The 25,216-nt window shown below is 41.1% G+C and overlaps 1 protein-coding gene across 1 annotated transcript in view; it reads left to right on the forward strand.

The window, feature by feature from the left end:
• Nucleotides 1-25,216, forward strand: part of FAM189A1 (family with sequence similarity 189 member A1) — a 928,350-nt gene that overhangs the window by 551,409 nt on the left and 351,725 nt on the right. Inside the window, exon 3 of the mRNA XM_040342809.1 lies at nt 10,351-10,461. Coding sequence (XP_040198743.1) covers nt 10,351-10,461 — 111 coding nt within the window. The remainder of the gene's footprint in view (nt 1-10,350; nt 10,462-25,216) is intronic.

Raw genomic sequence — 25,216 nt, forward strand, 5'->3', positions numbered from 1 at the left:
ATACAATACATGTGAATGCACAAAAAAGTATGTTAATGCACCAAAATAATATGTATGGACCTTAACCACTTCCATACCAGGTACTTACGCAGCTTCCCGCCCAAGCCAATTTTCAGCTTTCAGCACTGTCGCACTTTGAATGGCAATTGCGCGGTCATGCTACACTGTACCCAAACAAAATTGGCGTCCTTTTTTCCCCACAAATAGAGCTTTTTTTTGGTGGTATTTGATCACCTCTGCGATTTTTTTTTTTTGCGCAACAACTAAAAAAAGGCTGAAAATTTGGAAAAAAAATTTAATTTTTATTTTTTTCTGTTAATTTTTTTGTAAATAAGTTTTCTCTTTCAATTACGGGCACTGATATGGCGGCACTAATGGGCAACGATGAGATGGCACTGATGGACATCGATGAGGTAGTACTGACGGGCACAGATGAGGTGGCACTGATTGGCGGCGCTGGTATGCGACACTGATGGGCACTCATAGGCGGCACTGATGGGCACACATAGGCGGCACTGATGGGCACACATAGGCGGCACTGATGGGCACACATAGGCGGCACTGATGGGCACACATAGGCGGCACTGATGGGCACTCATGGGCGGCACTGGGAACTCATAGGCGGCACAGATGGGCACTCATGGGCGGCACTGATGGATACTTATGAGTGGCACAGATGGGCACTGATAGGTGGGCACTGGGCATGGATGGGCACTGTGGGGTGGCACTGATGGACACTGGGGTGGCACTGATGGACACTGGGGTGGCGCTGATGGACACTGGGGTGGCGCTGATGGACACTGGGGTGGCAGCACTGATTTTTGCCAGGTTGCCAGTCAGTGCCCATTTGTGGGCACTGACTGGCATCTTTTTTCTTTTTTTTAATGCTTTTTTTTATATTTTTTTTAGACTTTTTTTTTTTTTTTTGCTGGATTTTTTTTTTTTGCCCACCCTGGTGCTCCAGGGTGGGCATCCCTGGTGGTCCAGTGTGGCGATCCGAGGGGGGGCTGCACTGATAAACAATCAGCGCGAACCCCCCCTGTCAGGAGAGCCGCCGATCGGCTCTCCTCTACTCGCGTCTGTCAGACGCGAGTGAGGAAGAGCCATCGACGGCTATTCCTGTTTACATCGTGATCAGCCGATCTTTACCGAGATCGGAGATGCAGGGTGTCAGACTGACACCCCGCATCACCGATCGCCGCGATGCGCGCCCCCACGGGCGCGCGCGGCATGAAATCCTGCAGGACGTTCTAGAACGTCCTGTCAGGATTTCATAACCACTTCCCGGACGTAAATCGGCTATAGGCCGGGCGGGAAGTGGTTAAATATAAAAAAAATAGCCTTTTTTTAATAATGGGTCATTGTCCACTGGGGTCCATATACACATACTGTAACTGTCCATAAATGTCCATGTTTTACCTCTTGTATGTGGGGCAGCTCCTGTGAGCCGAATCACGTACAGGTATGTAATTCTGCACTTCCATGTCTGGGGCGCACACCCGTGCTGGCGGTGACCCGCTCCTGCTGGAGCCAATCAGCGGGACCCACCAATCCTCTGAGGCACAGGCAGAACGGCGATCTGCCTATGTAAACAAGGCAGATCGCCGTTCTGTGACAAGGGAAGACAACGATCTTGTGTTTCTGCAAAGCAGGTACACAGATCTCTATCTTTCCACAGTAAATGCAACTCCCACACAATAACCAAGCATTCCCTAGGCACACATTTGACCCTTTGATCTCCCCTGATGTTAACCCTTTCCCTGCCTGTGTCATTAGTACAGTTACAGTGCATATTTTTTTAGCACTGATCGCTATATTAGTGTCACTGGTCCCCAAAAAGTGTCAAAGATGTCAGTTAGGTGTCCAATTTATCTGCCACAATACAGCAGTCCCACAAGTCACTGATCGCCACCATTGTTAGTAAATAAAAAAAATCCATAAATATATTCTATCGTTTGTGGACGCTATAAGTTTTGTGCAAACCAATCAATATACAGTTATTGGGATTTTTTTACCAAAAATATGTACAGTGTAGCAGAATACATATTGGCCTAAATTCATGAAGAATTTTTTTTTACTGGATAGGTTTCATAGCAGAAAGTAAAAAATATAGTTTTTTTTAATTGTCTGTCTTTTTTTGTTTATAGCGCAAAAAATCAAACCCGCAGAGGTGATTAAATAGCACCAAAAGAAAGCTCTATTTGTGGAAAAAGACGTGCATTTTTTTATTTATTTTTGACTACAGCATCACACAGCCGCGCTATTCTCAGTTAAAGTAATGCAGTGCCGTATCGCAAAAAATGGCATTGTCATTATGGGAGTAAACCTTCCGGAGCTGAAGCAGTTAATAAAGGGATGTAATAAGTAATGGTGCCAAGCAAAGCTTAGTCACCCATAGCATTTAGTTATTTCTTACCTTTCATCAATGTAAGAATATTCAGAACAATGCATTTGTAGTTTGTTATGTTTGTAGTTTGTTAATAGAACCTCTATTAGAATTGTATTTGCATCTGTCTCAATCAGAGAATATTCCTTGTTTCATCTTCAGAGAAAGTGAATACAATTTTCTGCTTTGGGGACAATAAAGGCAATAAGAAACATTTTATTACAATGTGAGAAATGGTTATAGCCTCTGTCATGATTTAGTGTATGTGTGTGTCCCAGGACATGAAATAAAGATAAATATATTATAGGGTAATGCAAGCAGTAGAAAATATGGTTTCAATGCTTCCCCACTGTATCTGAAAAAAAAAAAAAAAATGGCTGAAGTTTTACATTACCTTTTCAATTTGCTTTTTGCCTTATTACATAAGTCTGATAAATCATTCCCTAGTGTATTGGTTTCAAAGTAATAGAACACCTGGTCTTACACTTTTCCTATACAGAATAAATCAGGTCTACTTTGCAGCTCTACCATTAACTTATCTACAAAAAAAAAACTTTCAACAGTACAATTTTGCTTATTGCCAATAAAAAAAAAAATCGTATCACAGTTGTATGGATTAGGCTTTTAACTGTACATATGTACCTGCTAATCCTTAATAGTTTAAGAAATGGGCTTTTAACAGGACTCCTGCGCATAGCATTGATTTACATTTAAAACATTATTTTTCAATACAACAGTTAAACAACTCCTCCGCTTTCTTAGTGAAGCCCCCTACATATCTGTTCTTTCACATCATAATGAAATACAGCGGTATTCCAGGTTACTGCTGTAGGTGGCTTAACGTAAATTAGACCTCATTTATAACTTTCCTTCGCAAAGACGGCTACACAAATGAAATAGATACATTAGCATGAGGCACCTTTTATAATTCAATTCAGATTGGCAGAGAACTTTGACATTACGTTCTTTTATGATTATGCACAAATGATATGATTTGGAAGCTACAAATAGAATGGCGTAGTAGTGAGTCTTGCATTGGCAGCCTGCCACATGGTTAATGGCTGCCTCCGCTAAAGCCATAAATGAGAAAAATTCTGTAAAAGTAGGAGATCTTTGTTCCTAATATACTGGGAGGAATGCAGTGTTTGCCATAATGGATGGTATAGTTTTAGGACTTTGTAGGGGGAGAGGAGATTCATAAAAGTACTCTGGCATGCAAAGTGCTAAATAATATTTAGTATTTTAATCAGTGTACTGGTTGCTAACAAGCAGTTTACAGTCTACACAAATCATTGCTTCTTGCATTGCATATACAGGGCAGCTTTCCAATAAAGCAGTGCTGCATGTTTAAAAAATAGGCTATTTGTTGGGTTTAAATATTGAGCTGCACTGAGTATTAGTGTTAAAGTTAATGAGCAAAACAGAATCATGTTTAGTGATATTTTCTTAACCACTCGACCTCCAGAAGATATACCTCCATAGTGACCAGGCCACTTTTTGTGATATGACATTGTGGTATTTTAACTGACAATTGGCCGGCCGGCCGGTCGTGCAACGCTGTACAAAAATAACATTTATATCCCTCTTACCACAAATAGGGCTTTTCTTTGGTGGTATTTGATTATCACTTCCTTTTTATTTTTTGAGCTATAAACAAAAAAAAGAGACAATTTAAAAAAATTATAACATTTTTTTTTACCTTCTGATATATATATATATATATATATATATATATATATATATATATATATATATATATATATATATATATATATATATATATTGTAAGACATTTTTATTGACTTTAAAGACAAAGTCACATACAAACAAAAACTTAATTGTCTTGTTCAACTTTTCTTTAGATTTACCAAAACCATATAATATGAGGGCAACCCTAAACAATTTCAATTTGTATGCAATCAGGCAGGCCCTTGCACTACATAGTTGAAGGTAAATCTAAAGTAAATTGATTAAGAAAATTGTATAATGTATGGCCAGCCTTAGTGAACAGAAAAGGGCTGTATACTCAACAAACATTAAACAATAAACAACAATATTCAAACATATCTTTTGTGGTTATTGAATATATGATGATAAGGCACTATACAGATAACATAGTTTAAGTCAAGTACATGTGTATAGAAATTAATATCGCTAAAGCCCTGTGCACACGATCGGTTTGTTTGATGAAAACGGACCGATGGACGTTTTCATTGGACAAACCAATCGTGTGTGGGCCCCATCCTATGGATAAAAAACTGATAGAAAAAAACGATCGTCTGTGTGGAACTCCATCGGAGAAAAATCCATGCATGCTTAGAATCAAGTCGACGCATGCTCGGAAGCATTGAACTTCATTTTTCTCAGCACGTCGTAGTGTTTTACGTCACCGTAATGGACACGGATTTTTGACTGATGGTGTGTAGGCAAGACTGATGAAAGTCAGCTTCATCGAATATCTGACGAAAAAATCCATTAGATTAGATTCCATCAGATATCCGATTGTGTGTACAGGGCATAACAGGTTGACACTTGGGTAAGAGTCAGGGGGCTAGCTATCCACCTGCCCCCAAATGTTATGAAATGTTTTAGGTCTCTTGCGGGTTTCATATGTGAGTTTATATAGTGGTAGAGAGTCGTTAATAAGTTTTAGACATGTGAAACTTGTTGGGGACTGTGATCCCTTCCATGATAGTAATATGGACTTCTTTGCATAAAAGCATAAGATGCAGAGTAGTTTCTTAGCATGAGAGGGGATAAACATGTCGCCAAAAAAGGCCTAGAAGGCAGTTCTTGGTATTCAGAATATTAGGCAGACCAGGTCCAGAAGCAGTGTATGAAGTTAGAAGTTTGGCCACATCCTCCAAAACATTCTGCGGAGGGGGACAAACCTATTTTATATAACTTGGACAGAGTAAGGTGAGAATGATGAAAAATCTTAAGTTGGAAAATGCAGTCTCAAGAGAAAATAACTGAGGATTTATAGATATCACTAAATTTAGACCAGTTTGCCTCTGTGAGAGGGATGTCCAGGGAGAACCATTTTGTTTGAGCCGCCTGGAATCTAGGGTTACAGACAGTCGTGTTGAAAGAAACAAACTTCTTGTTATGCAACCCAGGAGGCTTCGCTGCAATCTAGAACATATGTGCTTGAGCATTATGTACCATCTGGGGCTGGCTGCAAGAACCTGGAAGAGACAGCCAACCCCCTGATGATGTCCAAGAAAAAGATGGTGGGGTAGAACAGGACCTGTAAGAGGAGAGCGGTGCAGCAGGACAATGCTGGACCCCCTACAGCACAGGTGTCAAACACAAGGCCTGCATGCCGAATCTGGCCCTCCAGGCCATTTCATGTGGCCCTCACTGCACGAGATCTCCAGCCCTCCTCTGGTCCTCCTCCAGACCCTTACATTCTGCTTTCAAGCAATGCATACAGCTTCTTCCCAGCAGCAGCATAAGGAAAGGGGGTGCACTGTGATGTAAGGGAGAGTGGGGGACTCAACTTCTGATGGTGGGGTGGCTCTTGACATCTAATGTAAGGGGAGGGGATGCGCTAGACATCTAATCTTACAGATTCAACTTGCCCTTTTGAGAACAATCATAATGCTGATGTGGCCCACAATGAAATTGAATAGGACACCCTTGCCCAACAGCATAGAAGAAAGACAAGTGGAAAGTGACACAAATTTTTTATTTTTGTTGTGGAGGGTCAAGTAACTCTTATATGTCCATTAAACAATATATTTTCTTAAAGAAAAATTTAATAAAACAGAAATAATATACTGGACTAATGTAAAACATTTTCACGACTCCTCTTTTTGTTTAAGAGGAGACATTTGAAAGAATCCAGCATCAGAACATACAGTATGTGAAACATGGTAACACATGAAAAGGTTTCTATCCCTTAGCATAGTTCCTGAATATTGCTATTAAATCAACCAAAAACAGATGTATTGCTCATTAATACTTCTTATAGCTGAAATGATGTGATTCAGTATCAGCTGGAACACAGGTCACATCTGTAGCTTGATACTGAATAGCAATTTAGCATCACAGTCCATTACTGTAATGTATGTAGGTTTAGGCATTTTACAGAGACACGTGTAAGCTACAATTTAGTACAAAGGCATGGGAAAGCTCTTAGCAAAGGAAAAGGTTCTAAATCAGATGTTCCATCTTTTTCTGCCATTCCAACAGCATTCTGACATTAGGAAGGCATTTAGGGGACGTAGATGCAAATTCAGACATTTTCCTCCCTTAGAAAGGAATATAAAGTAGCCTCAACAGAACTGGCGGAATAATGTGGTCTAATTGACACTTTTATGCCTAATAAGTAACGAATGAACAAAAATGAAAGGAGTGCATAATGTGTGGCTATACGTTTCCTCTGTATATGGAGTACTGTAAATATTTCATTCTATTAGAGTCCTTTGCTCAAAATATATATGCATGAAACCTCAGAACTTATTTCTACTGTACTTTTTATGTTTCTTTATAGCCCTTTTGGTATGTATTGCAATAAAGTGATGAAAATGAACACTATCATCATATTAGTCATCATGCCTTATAATCTATAAACTAGAAAATGTTTAGTTCACTGGTTGCTATGGCTATAGAACAAATGATGTAGTATTAATATACAGTATATAGCTATTAATTAACAATACAAATTGATTTACAGTGTAATAGTAAAAACCTGTGGTTTTAATGTGTCTTACTGTATTTTGATTATTAAAGGTATTTATATAGTAATAACAATTTATGCAATGTTTTACATACTGTACATTCACATAAGTCCTTGCCCTCAAGGAGCATACAACCTACAGTACCTATCTAACATGCATACGTACTGTGCATGCACACGTATGCTAGGACCAGTTTGAACAGGGGCCTACCAGTATGTCTTTAGAATATAGGAGAAATACTATGGGCCAGATTCACAGACGAGATACGACGTCGTATCTCCTGATACGACGTCGTATCTCTCAGAGTATCTATGCGACTGATTCATACTGTAGAATCAGTCACGCATAGATAGCCAGAAGATCCGACAGGTGTAATTGTTTTACACTGTCGGATCTTAGGATGCAGTACCGCGGCCGCCGCTGGGGGGAGTTTGCGTCGTTAACCAGAGTCGGGTATGCAAATTAGGAGTTACGTTGATTCACAACGGATTTTCGCGTTCGCTACGTTGCCGCTAGTCTAGTTTCCCGTCGCAAAGTTAGTCGTCGTTTTTGGTGCCTTAACTTTACGCAGCAATCGTATTGCTGTATAAAGTATGGCCGTCGTTCCCGCGTCGAAATTTAAAAATGAACGTCGTTTGCGTAAGCCGTCCGGGAATACGGAATTACGCTACGCGCGTCGCCGTTCGAAAACATGACGTCACGGCGCGCAAAGCACGACGGGAATTATGAAACGGAGCATGCGCAGTAGGTCCGGCGCGGGAGCGCGCCTAATTTAAATGGCACACGCCCATTTGAATTGGCCCACCTTGCGCCGGAGGCGTAGGTTTTCATCGCAAGTGCTTGGTGAGATTACAGGTCCTCTGGCACAGTGAGGTATGGCACAGTGAGACTGCAATGGGCACAGTGAGGTATGGCACAGTGAGGTTGCAATGGGCACAGTGAGGCGTGCAAATGGACATTGTTGACCCTCTTTTACGCTTACAGTAGCTGCTGCATTCTCACCCTCGGATTATACTCGAGTCAATACGTTTTCCCAGTTTTTTTTGTGGTAAAATTAGGTCCTCGGCTTATACTCAGGTAGGCTTATACTCGAGTATATACGTTATAATTAACTGAATCTTAGAACTTAATTTAAAGCTATTTGGTCCTAACTGGTCTTATGACAACTCAACAACCAAATGTAAAAGCTGTAGGTCTAAATTGGTGCCTACATAATAAAAAATCCAATAAAAACAGTTTTAATGAATACACTTGATAGTGACAGGTATTATGATGTCAGTCAGTATGATGACCAGATATAAGCTCAATATCTACATTGACCAAATGTCTAACTGTTTATGAGTAGACATGTGCATTCGTTTTCGTCCGAATGCATTTTCATTCGAATTTCCGGAATTTTCGTTATCATTTTAACAAACGAAAACTAACGCGCAGAATCCAAACTCCGAAAGCTCCGATGTAAAAAATGCTTTATTTTTGTTTTTGTTTCTACAACAGTTCGACAATATCGGAGATTCGACATGACGCTGATAATAGCAATCTGTGTCTATCGAACCTGTGGTCGATAGTGCCTAACCTTAACTCTATTAGTCCAAGATTATTCTACATAGAGAGGAAAGATTTGACATTATAGAGACAGTGTTGGGGTAGACCATTCGATATGAATGACGAAGATTTGAAGAAGCAGTGAAAAACATAGAAACGTTGAATCTGTCATTGAAGGCTAATGCCACGTACACACGATCCGAAAATCGGAGGACAGATCGTCCGACTTTTTTCGTTTACTAGTTGCAAGTAGAAATTTAATAGGTTACTAAAGTCACGAAACTTCTCGTACGACCCAGGAAGAAAAAAAAAAAAAAAAGAAGAAATCGGAAGTGATGTCATGTGATGTAATGAATTTGTGTAGTATTTTCTGACGACAATTGTACTGACCAAACGAAAATCGTACGATCTGGTATGGTACAAGGAAAATTTTTGTGCATGTCCGATAAAATAATATCGGATGAACTAAAATGATCGGCTCGTCCAGCCCTGTACTAACAATCCGATTATCGGACAATTCTTCCTCGGATGACATTTTTAGTACAATATCCGGATCGTGTGTACGTGGCATTATGGTGTCTGTCGAAAGTTCTAAGAAGATTCGACAAGCAGCTAAACTGTACGATGCCGCAATCATACATTTCCAGTCAAATGCTCGGCCCATAGGCTTTAGAAGAATATTGAATGTTGGTTGACTAGTAATAATAATTTATAAATATAATTATTACTAGTGTCATCCAACATTAGAATTCTACTATAGCTTGTAGGCGGAACATTCGACCGGAAATGTATGATTGCGGCATCGTACAGTTTAGCTGCTCCGTTGAATCTTCTTAGAACATTCGACAGACACCATAAGCCTTCAATGACAGATTCAAGCTTAATTCGGATTTTTGGACGAATGCAATTTCGGATGAAAACAAAATTCCGAAACAAAGTATTTCAGTGTGCACATGTCTATTTATGAGCTTATATTTAGTTTCATTCTTAAAAATCTGAGTAACTCCACTTGCCCCCTCTCTTGCTTCCTTCCCCCAGTCTTCCCCATTTGACTTGGAGACCCCTTAGCATTTTTTTTTCTTTTTTCTTATACTTACCTTTTATACATGTCCTTATGCTAGGCACATGAAGCTGAAGGTCCTCTCCAGTGTTGGATGATTCATTAGTGATGCAAAGTTTGATGATAATACCAACCCCAATTTATTTACCATTGTACTGTAAATGCAGGCACCATGGTGAAGCCCCCCTATGTAGGTCCATGACGCCCTGTTCTTAGAGGAAGTGTATTTAGTTTTGCTGGTCATCATTCAACCTGGAAAAGGACAGGAGCTGAACCTGCAATGTGGGTTGGATTGGTGTCAGTGCTACAGTTAAGGGAGGTATTGCAGCCAGAGCTCCTTTTTTAATACACTCTTTTTAAAGAAGGATTTAATTTACTAATCTCAAAATTTGGCTACAAGTAACACCAATATATTACCAAAAAGTATCCATTGCCTTCAGGTGTATACGAAGGAGAAAAAATGGGCATAAGACACATATACATACATACATACATACATACATACATGTAAACTCTCATCCACGTGTGTTTGTTTCATGTACTCTTTGTGGAATATTTTGGAATATTTGTGCTATTTTGCAGTTGCGGACCTATTTTGTTATAGTGGTATAGTAGTAATGTTAGATGAAATAATTCAGTTTACGTTAATTTTGCCATTTATGATTTATTTCCAGATAACCTTTTTTATGCTGCTGTCTGCGGTGTGTGTCATGCTCAACTTGGCGGGTTCCATTCTCTCCTGTCAAAATGCTCAACTAGTCAGTTCTCTTGAAGGCTGTCGTCTGGTAAGTGCCTGCAGTGTAACCCATGTTGACCTGAATATTGGATATATTTCTTGCTCTATTAACTTTTGAATCCAGAGAAACTGTTGAAATATAGTACTGTTTACCAAGAGTACAGGTTGTGCATGAATATAACAAAGCTGTAGAATACTTTAATATATCATTTTTTAGCAGCAACAAAACATGCCTCACCATACCTCAAATAGGCATTACAGTTTATTTGACATATTTCTATTTGAGTTAATATTCTAGCGTGAATGATTGTGTATATGTTATATACACTCTGAATAATAAAACGGCAACGGGCTTATTAACAGAGAATGTTCAACAAAAACGTATGCGATTCGTGACTGTTGGTTAGACTTTAGCTCATTTTTGTCAAATTAATTAACCCATGTTTTTGTCTACTACTCTTTGTATACCATCATTGCTTTTTGCATCAGGCCCCATACACACGAGAGGATTTATCCGCGGATACGGTCCAGTGGACCGTATCCGCGGATAAATCCTCTTGAGGATTTCAGCAGATTTCTATGCGATGTCGTGTACACACCATCGCATTGAAATCCGCGCCGAAATCCTCTGGCGATGACGTGTCGCGCCGTCGCCGCGATTATGACGCGGCGACGGGCGCGACGCTGTCATATAAGGAATTCCACGCATGCGTCAAATCATTACGACACGAGCGGATCCATCCGTTGGGATGGACTTCAGCCGATGGATTTGTTGAGCATGTCAGCAAATATTCATCTGCTGGAAATCCATCCCAGGGGAAATATCCGCCGGAGTGTACACACCATAGAATCTATCCGCTGAAACCCATTCGATGGGATTTATCTGCGGATAGATTCTATGGTGTGTACGGGCCTAAGGGTGCAAAAAGCAATGCGGGAAAATCCGAGCGTGTGTATGCTCCATCTGACATTTGCTGTCGGAATTTCCGACAACAACAATTTGAGAGCTGGTTCTCAAATTTTCTGACAACAATAGTTGTTGTCGGAAATTCCGACCGTGTGTACACAATTCAACGCACAAAAATTATACGCATGCTCGGGATCAATTCAACGCATACTCGGAATCACTCAACTTAATTTTTCTCGGCTCGTCGTGATGTTGTACTTAATAAACATTTAAGCATTAAAGGTAGGAAGCTTCTTAGGGTGATGTATATCAGTTTTAATAATTAAAGTTTTAGGTCCTTGGTGAATAAGTATTATACTAAGCTACAGTAAGTATTATATAATAGTAGGTTGCATGCCATAATAATTCTGACAGCATTGATGGAGTTTCCAAAATATCAAAACTTCAAGAGTATAGGGAGAATAAGCACATTTCTCCCCACCATTTTACACGATAGTGCTCAGAACCTGAGTGGCCTATTGCCAGGCCCAAGCATTGTAAGATGGCGGTGGCGAGGGGCAGGGCAGGGTAATGCACGTCTTATGCCTCGTACACACGATCAGAATTTCGGATGGAAAAAAATTCAGACTGACTTTTTTCATCGGAAATTCCGACCGTGTGTGTGCCCATCTGAGTTTTTCCTTTGGATATTCCGAGGAATTTCGTCTGAGTTTATATAGAGAACATGTTCTCTTTTCCTCCGATGGAATTCCTTTGGAATTCCGATGTGAGTCTGGTCAGGCTAAAGCCCGATCATGGGTACAGGGCATAAGCCTTTGTAGATGCTTAGAAAGTTATTGTGATATGAGTTTTGGGAGGCTCCAGTAGCACCTCAGCAGCCGGTTTAACTTATGACCTTTTTTAGAGATAGACCGTAAGGGTGAATAGAAATATTTTACAGTCTTAATAATATAGTCCTTACATTGCATCTTTCTTAAGGAATGATTGTTTTATCACACAGATCATTGTCATGGCTCTAGATATAAGCAACTGAACACAAACATAAGCAATAAAATACCTTTGACTTTTATATGATTAATCTTTCCTTTTATTTTTTTGTTTTTTTAAATTGTGTCCTAGCAACTCTGGGAATAACATATATATTTGTGTATCTTTGTAAAGTAAAACTTTTTTCTTATTTTTGACATGGTTGATAATACCCTATGCTTCCCGATATATTGTCCCTTATACCTTACTATTAACCACTGCAGCCCTGGACCATTTGGCTGCCCAAAAACCAGAGCACTTTTTGCGATTCAGCATTGCGTTGCTTTAACTGACAATTGCGCGGTCATGCGACGTGGCTCCCAAACAAAATTTTCGTCCTTTTTTTCCCCACACATAGATCTTTCTTTAGGTGGTATTTGATCACCTCTGCGGTTTTTATTTTTTTTGCGCTATTAACAAAAATAGAGTGACAATTTTGAAAAAAAAAGCTATATTTTTTACTTTTTGCTATAATAAATATCCCCCAAAAATATATAAGAAAAACAAATGTTTTCCTCAGTTTAGGCCGATACGTATTCTTTTACATATTTTTGGTAAAAAAATCGTAATAAGTGTTTATTGATTGGTTTGTGCAAAAGTTATAGCATCTACAAAATAGGTCTACACCAATCTTTAATCACTAAGGCGACGTAGCGTATCGTATTTACGCTACGCTGCCGTAAGTCAGAGAGGCAAGTGCTGTATTCACAAAGTACTTGCCTCCTAAGTTACGGCGGCGTAGCGTGAATGGGCAGGCATAAGCGCGCTTAATTCAAATGAGGATGAGGGGGGTGTGTTTTATGTAAATTACTCGTGCGCCATCCGTGGACATATCCCAGTGTGCATTGCTCCAAAGTACGCCGCAAGGACGTATTGGTTTCAACGTGAACGTAAATTACGTCCAGCCCCATTCACGGACGACTTACGCAAACAACGTAAATTTTTAAAATTTCGACGCGGGAACGACGGCCATACTTAACATTGACTAGTCCAGCTATTTGTTCGACTAACTTTACGCCGGAAAATGCCTTACGTAAACAGCGTATCTTTACTGCGACGGGCAAGCGTACGTTCGTGAATCGGCATATCTCGCTGATTTACGCATTCTAGGCGTAAATCAGCATTCACGCCCCTAGCGGCCGGCGGAACTAGACAGCTAAGATACGACGGCGCAGGCCGTTGTATCTTAGCTAGGTTTAAGTGTATCTCAGTTTGAGCATACACTTAAACATACGACGGCTTAGATTACGAGTTACGATGGCGTATCTACTGATACGCCTGCGTAACTCTTTGTGAATCTAGCCACAAATGTCAGAAATAGGTTTAGGCATGAAAGTGTTAAATAACTAATTGGATTTCTTATTTTCTGTAAGTTAAATACAAAGCAGTGACTAGAAGTGTATAAGTGAATCAGGCATATTTATCTAGTAGAGTTTTTAAACCTATTTAATCTTTATGGGAGAGCCCTTGTGACTATTTGAAAGAGAAATTACAGGAAGGACTCTTGTAATCCTGCAGACAACAAGTTAACTACAGAAATATAACATGCAGTGCCAGCAGAAATACAATTGCTGGCCCCTTGTGAGTAAAGTCAGGTAAAATTTGTTACCTTTCTCAGTATGCTAGAATAACTGTGTCCAGCAGACAAATGAGGTAAGAGACCCAGAGGCTTCTATGTTTTATATTTAGTAAAGTGTATTGGCCAGGCACCAACTCTTAACACACTTGAAGTCCTTTAAACAGCAGATGAACTTCATTTCTGTACTCATTTCCTCTCCGATGCTTAAAATTATTTACAATATACATTTGTGCGGACAAAAATGTTTTATTGCTTATAGCTCCCACAGGATTCTGTCCATCTTAAATATACTGAAATGTTAAATAGTTTAAGGAGTGATTAGAAGTGTGGGATAAAGTGTTTTACAGGCAATGCAGTTCTTTACAGATGTAAGTAGTAGGACATGCAGAGGTGAAGGACTTGTGATGAGATCCGTACAGCTACCATGTAGACAGTTTCAATTCAGAACTCTGGGTTCAGTCATTGGTTAGAAAGGGGCGTATTTTGGAGATGTTGCGAAGGTTGAGGCGGCAAGATTTGGACAGTGATTGAACGTGAGGCTTAAAGGACACTTCAGAGTCCAGGACTACTCCTAGGACCTTGACATGTACCTAAAGTACTAATTAATAAAATAATAAAATCTGCAGATCTATGCTTCCCTGGACGCATCGGTGTGCTACTTTTTTTGGTATTCTGCTAAACGTAGCACACATTTTTGCATGTAGATACAGCTGTGTGTATGGCCTCAATCATTACTATAGTGCTATGTTTATATGCATACAAAACTATATGCTGCACACTATCTAATGCATCTAATGCTTCTTTTTAGATGCCCGGGTGAATGAGAGTTTAAAATATAATATTTTATATTATATATTATAAAATATAAGTCTGAATCTCAACATGTGTAAAGCAAATGGCAGGTTCAGACAAGACTGTACTGACCTTTACCGCTGTGAAACATGGTTGACTGCTGTTTGTTCTGCCATCTGCACCTGTGCTGCAATTCACTGTGGCACTTTTGCTGCAAGCACATATCATCAAACTTGGCAGCACTGAAAAGCTGAAGGGATAGCACATAATAAAATTATCCACTTACAGAGGGCTGAATTCAAAGACACCCCGAAAATCTAAGTGAAAAAATTATGCAACAAACTAGTCCATTTTGCTGAAATTTCATTGCAACAACTCAAAATGGTCCTCGGTAGTTTGTATGGCCCCCAAGTGCTTGTATGCATGCCTGACAACATCAGGGCATGCTCCTAATGAGACGACGGATGGTGTCCTGGGGTATTTCCTCCCAGATCTGGACCAGAGCATCACTGAGCTCCTGAACAGACTGAGGTGCAACCTGGCGGCACCGGATGGACCGAAACATAATGTCCCAGAGGTGTTCTTTTGGATTTAGGTTAGGTGAGCATGGGGGCCATTCAATGGTATCAATTTCTTCATCCTCCAGGAACTGGCTGCATGCTTTCGTCACATGAGGCTGGGTATTGTCGTGCACCAAGAGGAACTCGGGACCCACTGCACCAACGTAAGGTCTGACAATGGATCCAAGTATTTCATCCCGATACCTAATGGCAGTCAGGGTGCCATTGTGTAGACTGTAGAGGTCTGTGTGTCCCACCATGGATATGCCTCCCCAGACCATCACTGACCCACCACCAAACCGGTCATGCTGAACAATGTTACAGGCAGCATAAAGTTCTCTGCGGCTTCCGAAGACCCTTTCACGTCTGTCACATATGCTCAGGGTGAACCTGCTCTCATCTGTGAAAAGCATGGGGCACCAGTGGCAGACCTGCCAATTCTGGTGTTCAATGGAAAATGCCAATCAAGCTCCACAGTGTCCGGCAGTGAGCACAGAGCACACTAGAGGACGTCAGGCCCTCAGGCCACCCCCATGAAGTCTGTTTTTGATTGTTTGGTCAGAGATATGCACACCAGTGGCCTGCTGGAGGTCATTTTGTAGGGCTCTGGCAATGCTCATCCTGTTCCTCCTTGCACAAAGGAGCAGATATCGGTCCTGCTGATGGGTTAAGGACCTTCTACGGCTCTGTCCAGCTCTCCTAGAGTAACTGCCTGTCTCCTGGAATCTCCTCCATGCTCTTGAGACTGTGCTGGGAGAACCGGCAAACCTTCTGGCAATGACACGTATTGATGTGCCATCTGGGGGTTATTTACTTAAGGAAAATCCACTTTGCACTACAAGTGCACTGCAAATGCACTTGAAAGTGCAGTCGCTGTAGATCTGAGGGTGACATGCAAGGAAACTAAAAAACAGCATTTTAGCTTGCACATGATTGTATGATAAAATCAGCAGAGCTTCCCCTCATTTCAGATCTTCCCCTCAGATTTACAGCGACTGCACTTTCAAGAGCACTTGCAGTGCACTTGTAATGCAAAATGGATTTGCCTTTAGTAAATGACAACCAGAGAATCTTTAAGTCACACAAAATCTACCACTTCTACAGGTATGTGCACAATATGGCGTTCATTTACTAAAACTGGAGAGTACAAAATCTGGTGTAGCTGTGCATGGTAGCCAATCATCTTCTAACTTCAGCTTGTTCAGCTAAGCTTTTGCACTCTCCAGTTTTAGTAAATGACCCCCTATGAGGTTTAGGATAGTTGTCAGGCAATTTCAGTTCAGCATGAGACTGTTTCGCTGTGTTAACTGCATCTGGCTGTCTCCTGCTCCTCTGTGCTCAGAGTGTGATCTGTACATACTCATGTTTTCCTGAAGACTGCCCGAATAGGTATAGACATACTTAGGTGTCCAATACACAACTTCCACATCTGAATGCTTTTTTTTTTTAAACTAAAAATAAACGCTGGGAAAATCTCGCTGGTAATAGCTTTTTGTGTAGCATTTTAGCAGCATCTTAGGAGTGTTTAGGAGCGTTTTGGAGCATTAGCATATTATTGGCATTTTTGCAGTAAGGCCCCTTTCACATGTACGGATCCTGTGAGGATCCGTACATGTGTATCCGCTTGCTCAGCGGGGATCGCTAAGTGACACTGTGCAGGGACCACCCTGTCAGAACTCCTCTCTCCCCTATTGGATGAACATGGACTGTCTGTCCGTGTTAACCTGATCCGCTCTGCAGACAGATGGAAAAATAGGATTTTCCTCCGTCTGCAGAATCAGAGGATTGCGGACACTGATGAGATCGGGTGTCAGTGGATATCCGCTGACACCGCTATCTCATAGGGATCAATGTATGTCCCTTTTTCATCCGTAAATGGACGGATGAAAAAGCGGACATACGGTCCGTAGGTGTGAAAGGGGCCTTAAGTGTTAAAAAATATATAAAAAAGCTATTAGTTGCATTTAGAAGCATTTGGGATTGTTTAGCAGCGTTTCTGCTGAAAAAAACACTCCAGGAAACACTACAATTTGTTTTTCCTGCTCCTAGACGCTGAAGCTCAAAAAATGCTAATAGCCTAAAGTAGTGTGCATGGACACAGGATAACACTATTTAGCTTCTAGGAGGAGATATAAATGCTAATAAAAGCTTCTAGGAGCTTAAAATAATGCTAGTATGCATGGAGCCTTAAAGGAGTTGTAAAGGAAAATGTTTTTTCACCTTAATGCAATCTATGTATTAAGGTGAAAAAACATCTGATGCTGCCTCCCCCAAGCCCCCCTTATACTTACCTGACCCCTCGAAAGTCACGCGCGCGGTCCCGAGATCCTCTTCGCCGCTCAGCCTGGCCGCTGATTGGCTAGAGCGGATGGATTAAGAGCAGTGCAGCCATTGGCTGGCGCTGCTGTCAATCACATCCAGTGACACAGCGCGCCGAGGGGCAGGGCTGAGTGATACAGTGAGCGGCTATGGCCGCTCGCTGTATCACGGGAGCGCGCCTGCAATTACTGACCACCATGCGAGCTCTCGCATGACTGTGGTGAGTAATTGCGAAGAGGACCAAAGACAGTCGCCGAGGAACCCCAGAAGACGTGGATCCGGGCCACTCTGTGCAAAACGAACTGCACAGTGGAGGTAAGTATAACATGTTTGTTATTTTAAAGAAAATAAAAATTTCTTTAGTAACCCTTTAATACTGCAGTTATACAATCACATTCTTCTTTTGACTTCCGTTTGTACATGCAAATGCAGATTTTACTTTGAGCTGGGCAACATATCAAAGTTAAAATGGCCTTTGAAGGCATAAAGAGACTTTTAGACAAAAAACAAAATTCAGAATTAATATGTAAAACGCTTTTTATCTTAATCATTATTTTTCATTGAAACAAAATGTAATATTTCAACACATTGGTGAAACCTTTCTCTGTCAATGTCCTGTTCCTGAAAGCTTAAGACAGCAAACTAGGCATCGCACACAGTGGAGTTCCATCCCACACTGAACCCACCGCTTCATCCACATAACAAGCCTGCCTATCTGTTACAAGAAGTAGTCAGGTTCCCATTGTTTGAATATTCCGTAATATTCACTGAATATCGCTGTTACAATTGTATAGTCAACTGATGAATAAATAAGCCTAAAATCAGGCAAATGAGTACATCACAAATTTCTCATGAATATATGTATATTTATCCAGTCTGCTGAAAATGATATACTGCTTGGATTCTTAAAGGATAGCTAGACCAAAGAACGGAAATGTGTCATGTTGCAGCTTACAGTTCTTAGATGCAGTGGCTTATTTAGCTTTATTTTTTTTAAGCTAAGAACATTTTCAGCAAATACAGAAAATACTCGTTGATCTTACCTACCTCCAGACCACCCACCAACGTTTTACGTCGCTACTTTGAAGTGGAATACCTTTGTTATGGTAGCAGCTAGTATCCTCTTCAAGAGCTTGTGGTCCGCTTCAAGATAAAAGTGGTCTCTGCGGCGGTTCGCTGCAAGATCAATTTTATTGGTGGCCGCCGCTGTCCAGTATCCTCCATCGCTTACCGGAGCCGTCGGTAGCGGCGGAGGCGATCAGATCCTCTTTCTAGCTTGACATGGAGATGAGTGAGGGTAAGATGGCCCCCACCCGTCTCCATATCATTGCAGGGCAGAAGCAACATCAAAACGTCACTTCCCCCCAATGCTCTTAAAGGAAAAAAAATGTATATGACATTTTTTTTTATGGCATTTTAGTGTAAATATGAGATCTGAGGTCTTTTTGACCCTAGATCTCCTATTTAAGAGATACTGTAATGCTTTTACATTCATTTACATTCCTTGCAATAGGAATAAAAGTGACCCAATTAAAAAAAAATGTAAATAGTGTCAAAATAAAAAGTAAAATGTAAAATAAATAAGATTTTTTTTTTAAGAGTCCTCTACCGACGAGCGAACATGTGTATACATGAGCAGCGCCCGCATATGAAAACCACATATGTGAGGTATTGCCACGATCGTTAGAGTGAGAGCAATAATTCTAGCCATAGACTTCCTCTGTAACTCAGAACATGCAACCTGTAGAATTTTTTAAAGGTCACCTATGGAGATTTTTAAGGGTGAAAGTTTGTCCCCATTCCATGAGCGGGCGCAACTTTGAAGCATGACATGTTGGGTATCAATTTACTTGGCGTAAAATTATTTTTCACAATATAAAAAAATGGGCTACATTTACTGTTGCCTTATTTTTTATTTAAGAAAAGTGATTTTTTTTGTTTGTTTGTAAGACCGCTGCGCAAATACAGTGTGACAAAAAGTATCGCAATAACTGCCCTTTTTTAAAAAAAATATATATATAATGTTTGGGGGTTCCAATTAATTTTCTAGCGACAAAACTTGTTTTTAACTTGTAAACACAGAGTCTGAAAAACAGGCTCAGTCTTATGCCTCGTACACACGACCGTTTTCCTCGTCAGAATCCATCAAGAAACTTGGTGGCAGAGCTTTTTTGCGGAGGAAAACGGTCGTGTGTATGTTTTTCATCGAGGAAACTGTCGAGGAACTCGACGAGAAAAAAAGAGAACAAGTTCTCTTTTTCCTCAACGGGAGTCTAAATTTCCTCGTCGTGTTCCTCGTCGGGCTGGTATGCTAAGAAACCTGCGCATGCTCAGAATAAAGTATGAGACGGGAGTGCACCTTCAGTAAAAGTAGCGTTTGTAATGGAGATAGCACATTTGTCTCGCTGTAACAGACTGAAAAGTGCAAATTGTCTCTTACCAAACTTTTACTTAACACGCAGTAACATGAGATTAGCAAAAGCAGCCCCAAGGGTTGTGCCAGTGGAATCGAACTTCCCCTGCCGTTGTATGTGTTGTACGTCACCGCGTTTGAGAACAAGGAGATTTGGTCTTGACAGTATGTACGCAAAGCAAGCTTGTCAAGTTTCTCCACAAGCCTGACAAGGAACTCGTCGAGGAAAACAATGTTTCATTTACGACGAGTTCCTCGGTCGTGTGTACGAGGCCTTAAAGTGGTTAAAGGTCGCCTATGGAGATTTTTAAGGGTAAAAGTTTGTCACCATTCTACGAGCGGGCACAACTTTGAAGCATGACTCGGCGTAAAATTATCTTTCACAATATAAAAAAGATGGGCTACATTTACTGGTGTCTTATTTTTTAATTTAAAAAGCGCACTTGTAAGACCGCTGCCCAAATACTGTGTGACAAAAAGTATTGCAACAGCTGCCATTGTATTCTTTAGGGTGTTAGAAGAAATATATATATATTGTTTGGGGGGTTCAAAGTAATTACAAGTTAAAGTGGTTAAGTGTTAAGTGGTTAAAGAATATCTATTTGAGGTATTGCCTGTAAAGTACTAATTAGCCCTGCCCCGCATGTAATGGAGTCGAAGAGTAATGGGCATTGTAGTCAATAGTGGGGGAACAGCCTAGGGTGACAACCATGACTTCTTCCATAGATACAGTGGAAAAGAGATTTAGCCACTAAGGGACAGGAAGTGTGTAATTTGCAGAAATACCAGGTGAAAATAGAGCAAAGGAAGCTTTATAGAAGAAAACAAGTGAAGCCACCACATCAGTGACTAGTAAGCTGCAATATATTACATTTTTGCTTCGTGTTTAGGTAGACTTTAACTCAGTGGCGGTGCGTCCATAGAGCGCGCCGGAGCGCCGCCCCCTCTCGCTTCCGCACCGCCACTGATAAAATACATAGATTCATGCATTGCAGATGGCCAGCCCCCTGGTGAGCGCCGGCCATCTGAATAACGGCAGCTGGTTGGCTGTGGAAGTGCCTATCAGAGCCAGCGGGAGACGCACGGGGGGTGCGTTCCTTGGATAAGACTGAAAGACGTCTCAGCCAATCATGTTCACCGGTTCTGGTTACCGGTAACCTGATTGGCTGAAGCGTCATCGAGGGCAGGAGAAGACATCAATGGACCATGGAAGGAGGATGGCCGACCCCAGAAAGGTAAGTGCCGGGCGGGGGGGCAGCATTTTACAGGGCACAGTGGCAATAATTACTGGGGCACAGTGGCGATAATTACAGGGCACAGTGGCGACAATTGGCACAGTGGTGACAAAGGGCGCAGTGGCGACAATTGGCACAGTGGCAACAATTAAAGGGCACAGTGGTGACAAAGGGCACAGTGGTGACAATTGGCACAGTGGTGACAATTGGCACAGTGGTGACAAAGGGCGCAATGGCGACAATTAGCACAGTGGCGACAATTGGCACAGTGGCAACAATTAAAGGCCACTGTGGTGACAAAGGGCATAGTGGCGACAAAGGGCACAGTGGTGACAATTTGCACAGTGGCGACAATTAGAGGGCACAGTGGCGACAAAGGGCACAGTGGCAACAAAGGGCACAGTGGTGACAATTAAAGGGCACAGTGGCGACAATTGATGGGCACAGTGGCTGCGCTTGATGGCATGGCACAGTGGCTGCGTTTGATGGCATGGCACAGTGGCTGCGTTTGATGGGCCCAGTGGCTGCATTTGATAAGCACAGTGGCTGCATTTGATGGGCACAGTGAGGCTGCAATTTTTTGTTTTTTTTGCTTGTTTTTTCGTTTGTTTGCGCCCCCCCAAAAATTTTGAGCACCAGCCGCCACTGCTTTAACTCCAAACTCCTGCTTACTACCGTTCATCTCCCAGCACTTCCCCAGCTGTAGTTTCTGCTTTATGTTACACTTTGATTTTTCAAACGTCTTTGGGTTGGTCACATAATGTGCAGAGTCCCCTTTCTTGTTTTATCCTTTTCAGCAAAGACAGAGTGGTCCTCAATGGTGCAGAAAGAAGGGCTGATATGATGATATCAGCACCACCATTATCGTATAAAAGTGCAGTACATCATGGCAACACACCATCAAGGGGGTGCCCAGAATTATTCAACCTGGAAGACATATAGGGGTGGAAAGGGATAACTGCAAAAGACGGATTAAAAGTATTGCAGCCAAAGATTCTTTTTTTTTCTTTAAAAAACTACTTGTGGACCCATTTTTTTCTTTTGTGCTTTAAATTGTGAGATACACAGCATATCATAGAGCAATTAAAAATATGCTGGGGAATCAAAAATCAACAAACTGATAAGTATACTGGTTTGTTCTTCCATAAAGAGCCGGTTCACACAGGGGCAACCTGGGATCCAACTTGAAGTTGCCCCAAGTCATCCCAAGTCGCGTGGTTAAGAAAATCAATGGAAGTGAATGGAGCCGTCTTAATACACACTACTGAAGTCGCTCCGACTTCAGAAAAGGTTCCTGTACTACTTCAATCCGACTTCTAGGCAACTTGTACCCATTGATTATAATGGAAGTTGCCTCAGAAGTCTGATCACTGTCTTAACTAAAGCAACAATACAGGAAGATCACATACATTTCTCAGACAAACTCCTCCCTCGCACAGAGCTGATTGTTGTTTGATTGGCCACTAGAAAGCCTCCTGTCCTGGAGGCAACTTGAAGTTGCCTTGTACTGTCCTGGAGGCAACTTGAAGTTACCTTGTAAGTTGCCTGATGATTTATACTCAAGTCGTGTCCAAGTTGCTTCCCAAAGTCATGCTGGAAGTCGTGTTGCCCCTGTGTGAACCGGCTCTAAGATATAATAATAATAATATCTCCACCTTTTTAGCGTGGGCCTTTTTTTTTTTTTTTTACTGGGATTTGCTTAGAACATATATATTAATTAACTTACTTTGCTTTTAGGTTAACAGCATTTTACGAACCATAAAAAAAAAAAAAACATAAGCATAAAACAATGAACGCCCAATATAGTATGTTAAAGTGGACCTCTTAGACCCGCCAGTCTGAAACAAAAATAAATGTATTCTAACATATTCTTTCATGCGGCCCTTCAATTTTTCATTATATCTTTGTTTCCACTTAATCAGCTGCGTGCTGTTTTCAATTTCAGCCTTTTCTATTTCACGTCTCTTGGTATTCCCCCTTATTACAGCTGATGAATCCAATTTCATTTAACATTAGTAGTGATTCTATATCATGCATAAAATAGTTCATTTAAATTCACAATATTTAATAATGCCTTGAATGGCAATCTTACTCAAGCCTGGTGTAGGCACCTTTATTAGGGCACAGGGATCTGTTTAAGTTACAGCAATTTAGACCAGGTCTTGACCTTAACTTAATCTCTCTGTAAAATATGCATTTCACTGCAACACCCTATTTGCAGCTGTCAGAATTACCAATCATTTGCAATTAGCTTAATAAGAAAAACACCAAACAAAACGGATTCAGCTCGCTGGACATGCACGTCAGGCTCGCCCTGTGCACTTAAACAGCCATCAAACTAACAGCTATTAAATATGGTCTGGTGAAGAATCTAAGCAGGAACATTTCAGGCAAAATGGACCCTTTCTTTCTCTGTCTCCATCTCTTTTTCGCTATCAAATCTTTCTAATACTGAACATACAATAGAATAATTTAGTTAAACAATTTCCACTTTCCAATTTTCTAATATTTAGTTGAGTCAGATAGAAAGAAAATCTTGAATAAACAAATTTCTAACAGTATTTCATTCCAAAATTGAATGTTAAAAGCCAAAAGCCAAAAGCTGAAGTATGTTTGAACAACGTTTGTTTGGTTACTGAATGTACTGAGAACTTTTGTATCAATGCTCATACAGTATGCATTTTTGTACAAACGCTCATTAACCGATTGCCGACCGCCCACCGCAGTTTTACTTGGCTGCGCAAAATCACGTAATATAACGTGATGTTGCTCTGTGGCCACTAGGGGCGTGTGCGTGCCCCCTGTTTCGCCACTGGTGCCGATGCGAGTGCTTGGCGGGCGCGATCACCGCCGGGCACCCGCGATCGCTCGTGACAGAGCGAGAACCTGGAGCTGTGTGTGTAAACACACAGCTCCCGATTCTTTCAGGGGGAGAAATGACTGAAATGACAAAGAAATGACAAAGTATGAACAGCGATCTATCAATTTTCCTAGTCAGTCCCATCTCCCCTTCCGTTAGAACACACTTTAGGGAACATAATTAACCCCTTGATCGCCCCCTAGTCTTAACCCCCTCCCCGCCAGTGACAATTTTACAGTAATCAATGCATTTTTATAGCACTGATCGCTGTAAAAATGCCAATGGTCCCAAAAATGTGTCAAAAGTGTCCAATGTGTCCGCCATAAGGTCGCAGTACTGATAAAAATCGCTGATCGCTGCCATTACTAGTAAGTTTTTTTTTTTATAAAGATGCCATAAAACTATCCCGTATTGTGTAGACACTATACTTTTTGGGCAAACCAATCAATAAACGCTTATTATGATTTTCTTTTTACCAAAAATATGTAGAAGAATACGTATCGACCTAAACTGAGCAAAAAAAATATGTTTTTTATATATTTTTGGGAATATTTATTATAGCAAAAAGTAAAAAAATATTATAATTTTTTTCAAAATTTTCGCTCTATTTTTGTTTATAGCGCAAAAAATAAAAACCGCAGAGGTGATCAAATACCACCAAAAGAAAGCTCTATTTGTGGGAAAAAAAGGGCATTTGTTTGGGAGCCAAGTTGCATGACCGCGCAATTGTCAGTTAAAGCGACGCAGTGCCGCATTGCAAAAAGTGGCCTGGTTTTTGGCCAGCCAAATGGTCTGGGGCTGAAGTGGTTAAAAACGTTACTAGTGTATGAACTGCTTAATGCCTAGTAGACATGGGCCGAATGTCGGGAGGCATCGGCAGGTTCAATAAGAATCAGCTGAGATTCAGGCCATGTGTATGTTAGCCAGTCCGAAAGAAGCTAGGTTCTGTCGGACGAGCATGCTGGAATAGCAGCAGCTGACCTTCTCACGATCAGTTCTCAGTTCCAATCAGTTCCAATGGCTGACCGAAGTGTTCTGTCCGAAGCCCGTTCCCCAGTGTCAGGAAAGGGTTCAACTGCTGGTGGCACTGTGGCTCCCAAGTCTATAGGCTGC

This window comes from Rana temporaria, chromosome 3 (genome assembly GCF_905171775.1).
Source record: "Rana temporaria chromosome 3, aRanTem1.1, whole genome shotgun sequence".
Lineage (NCBI taxonomy): Eukaryota > Metazoa > Chordata > Amphibia > Anura > Ranidae > Rana > Rana temporaria.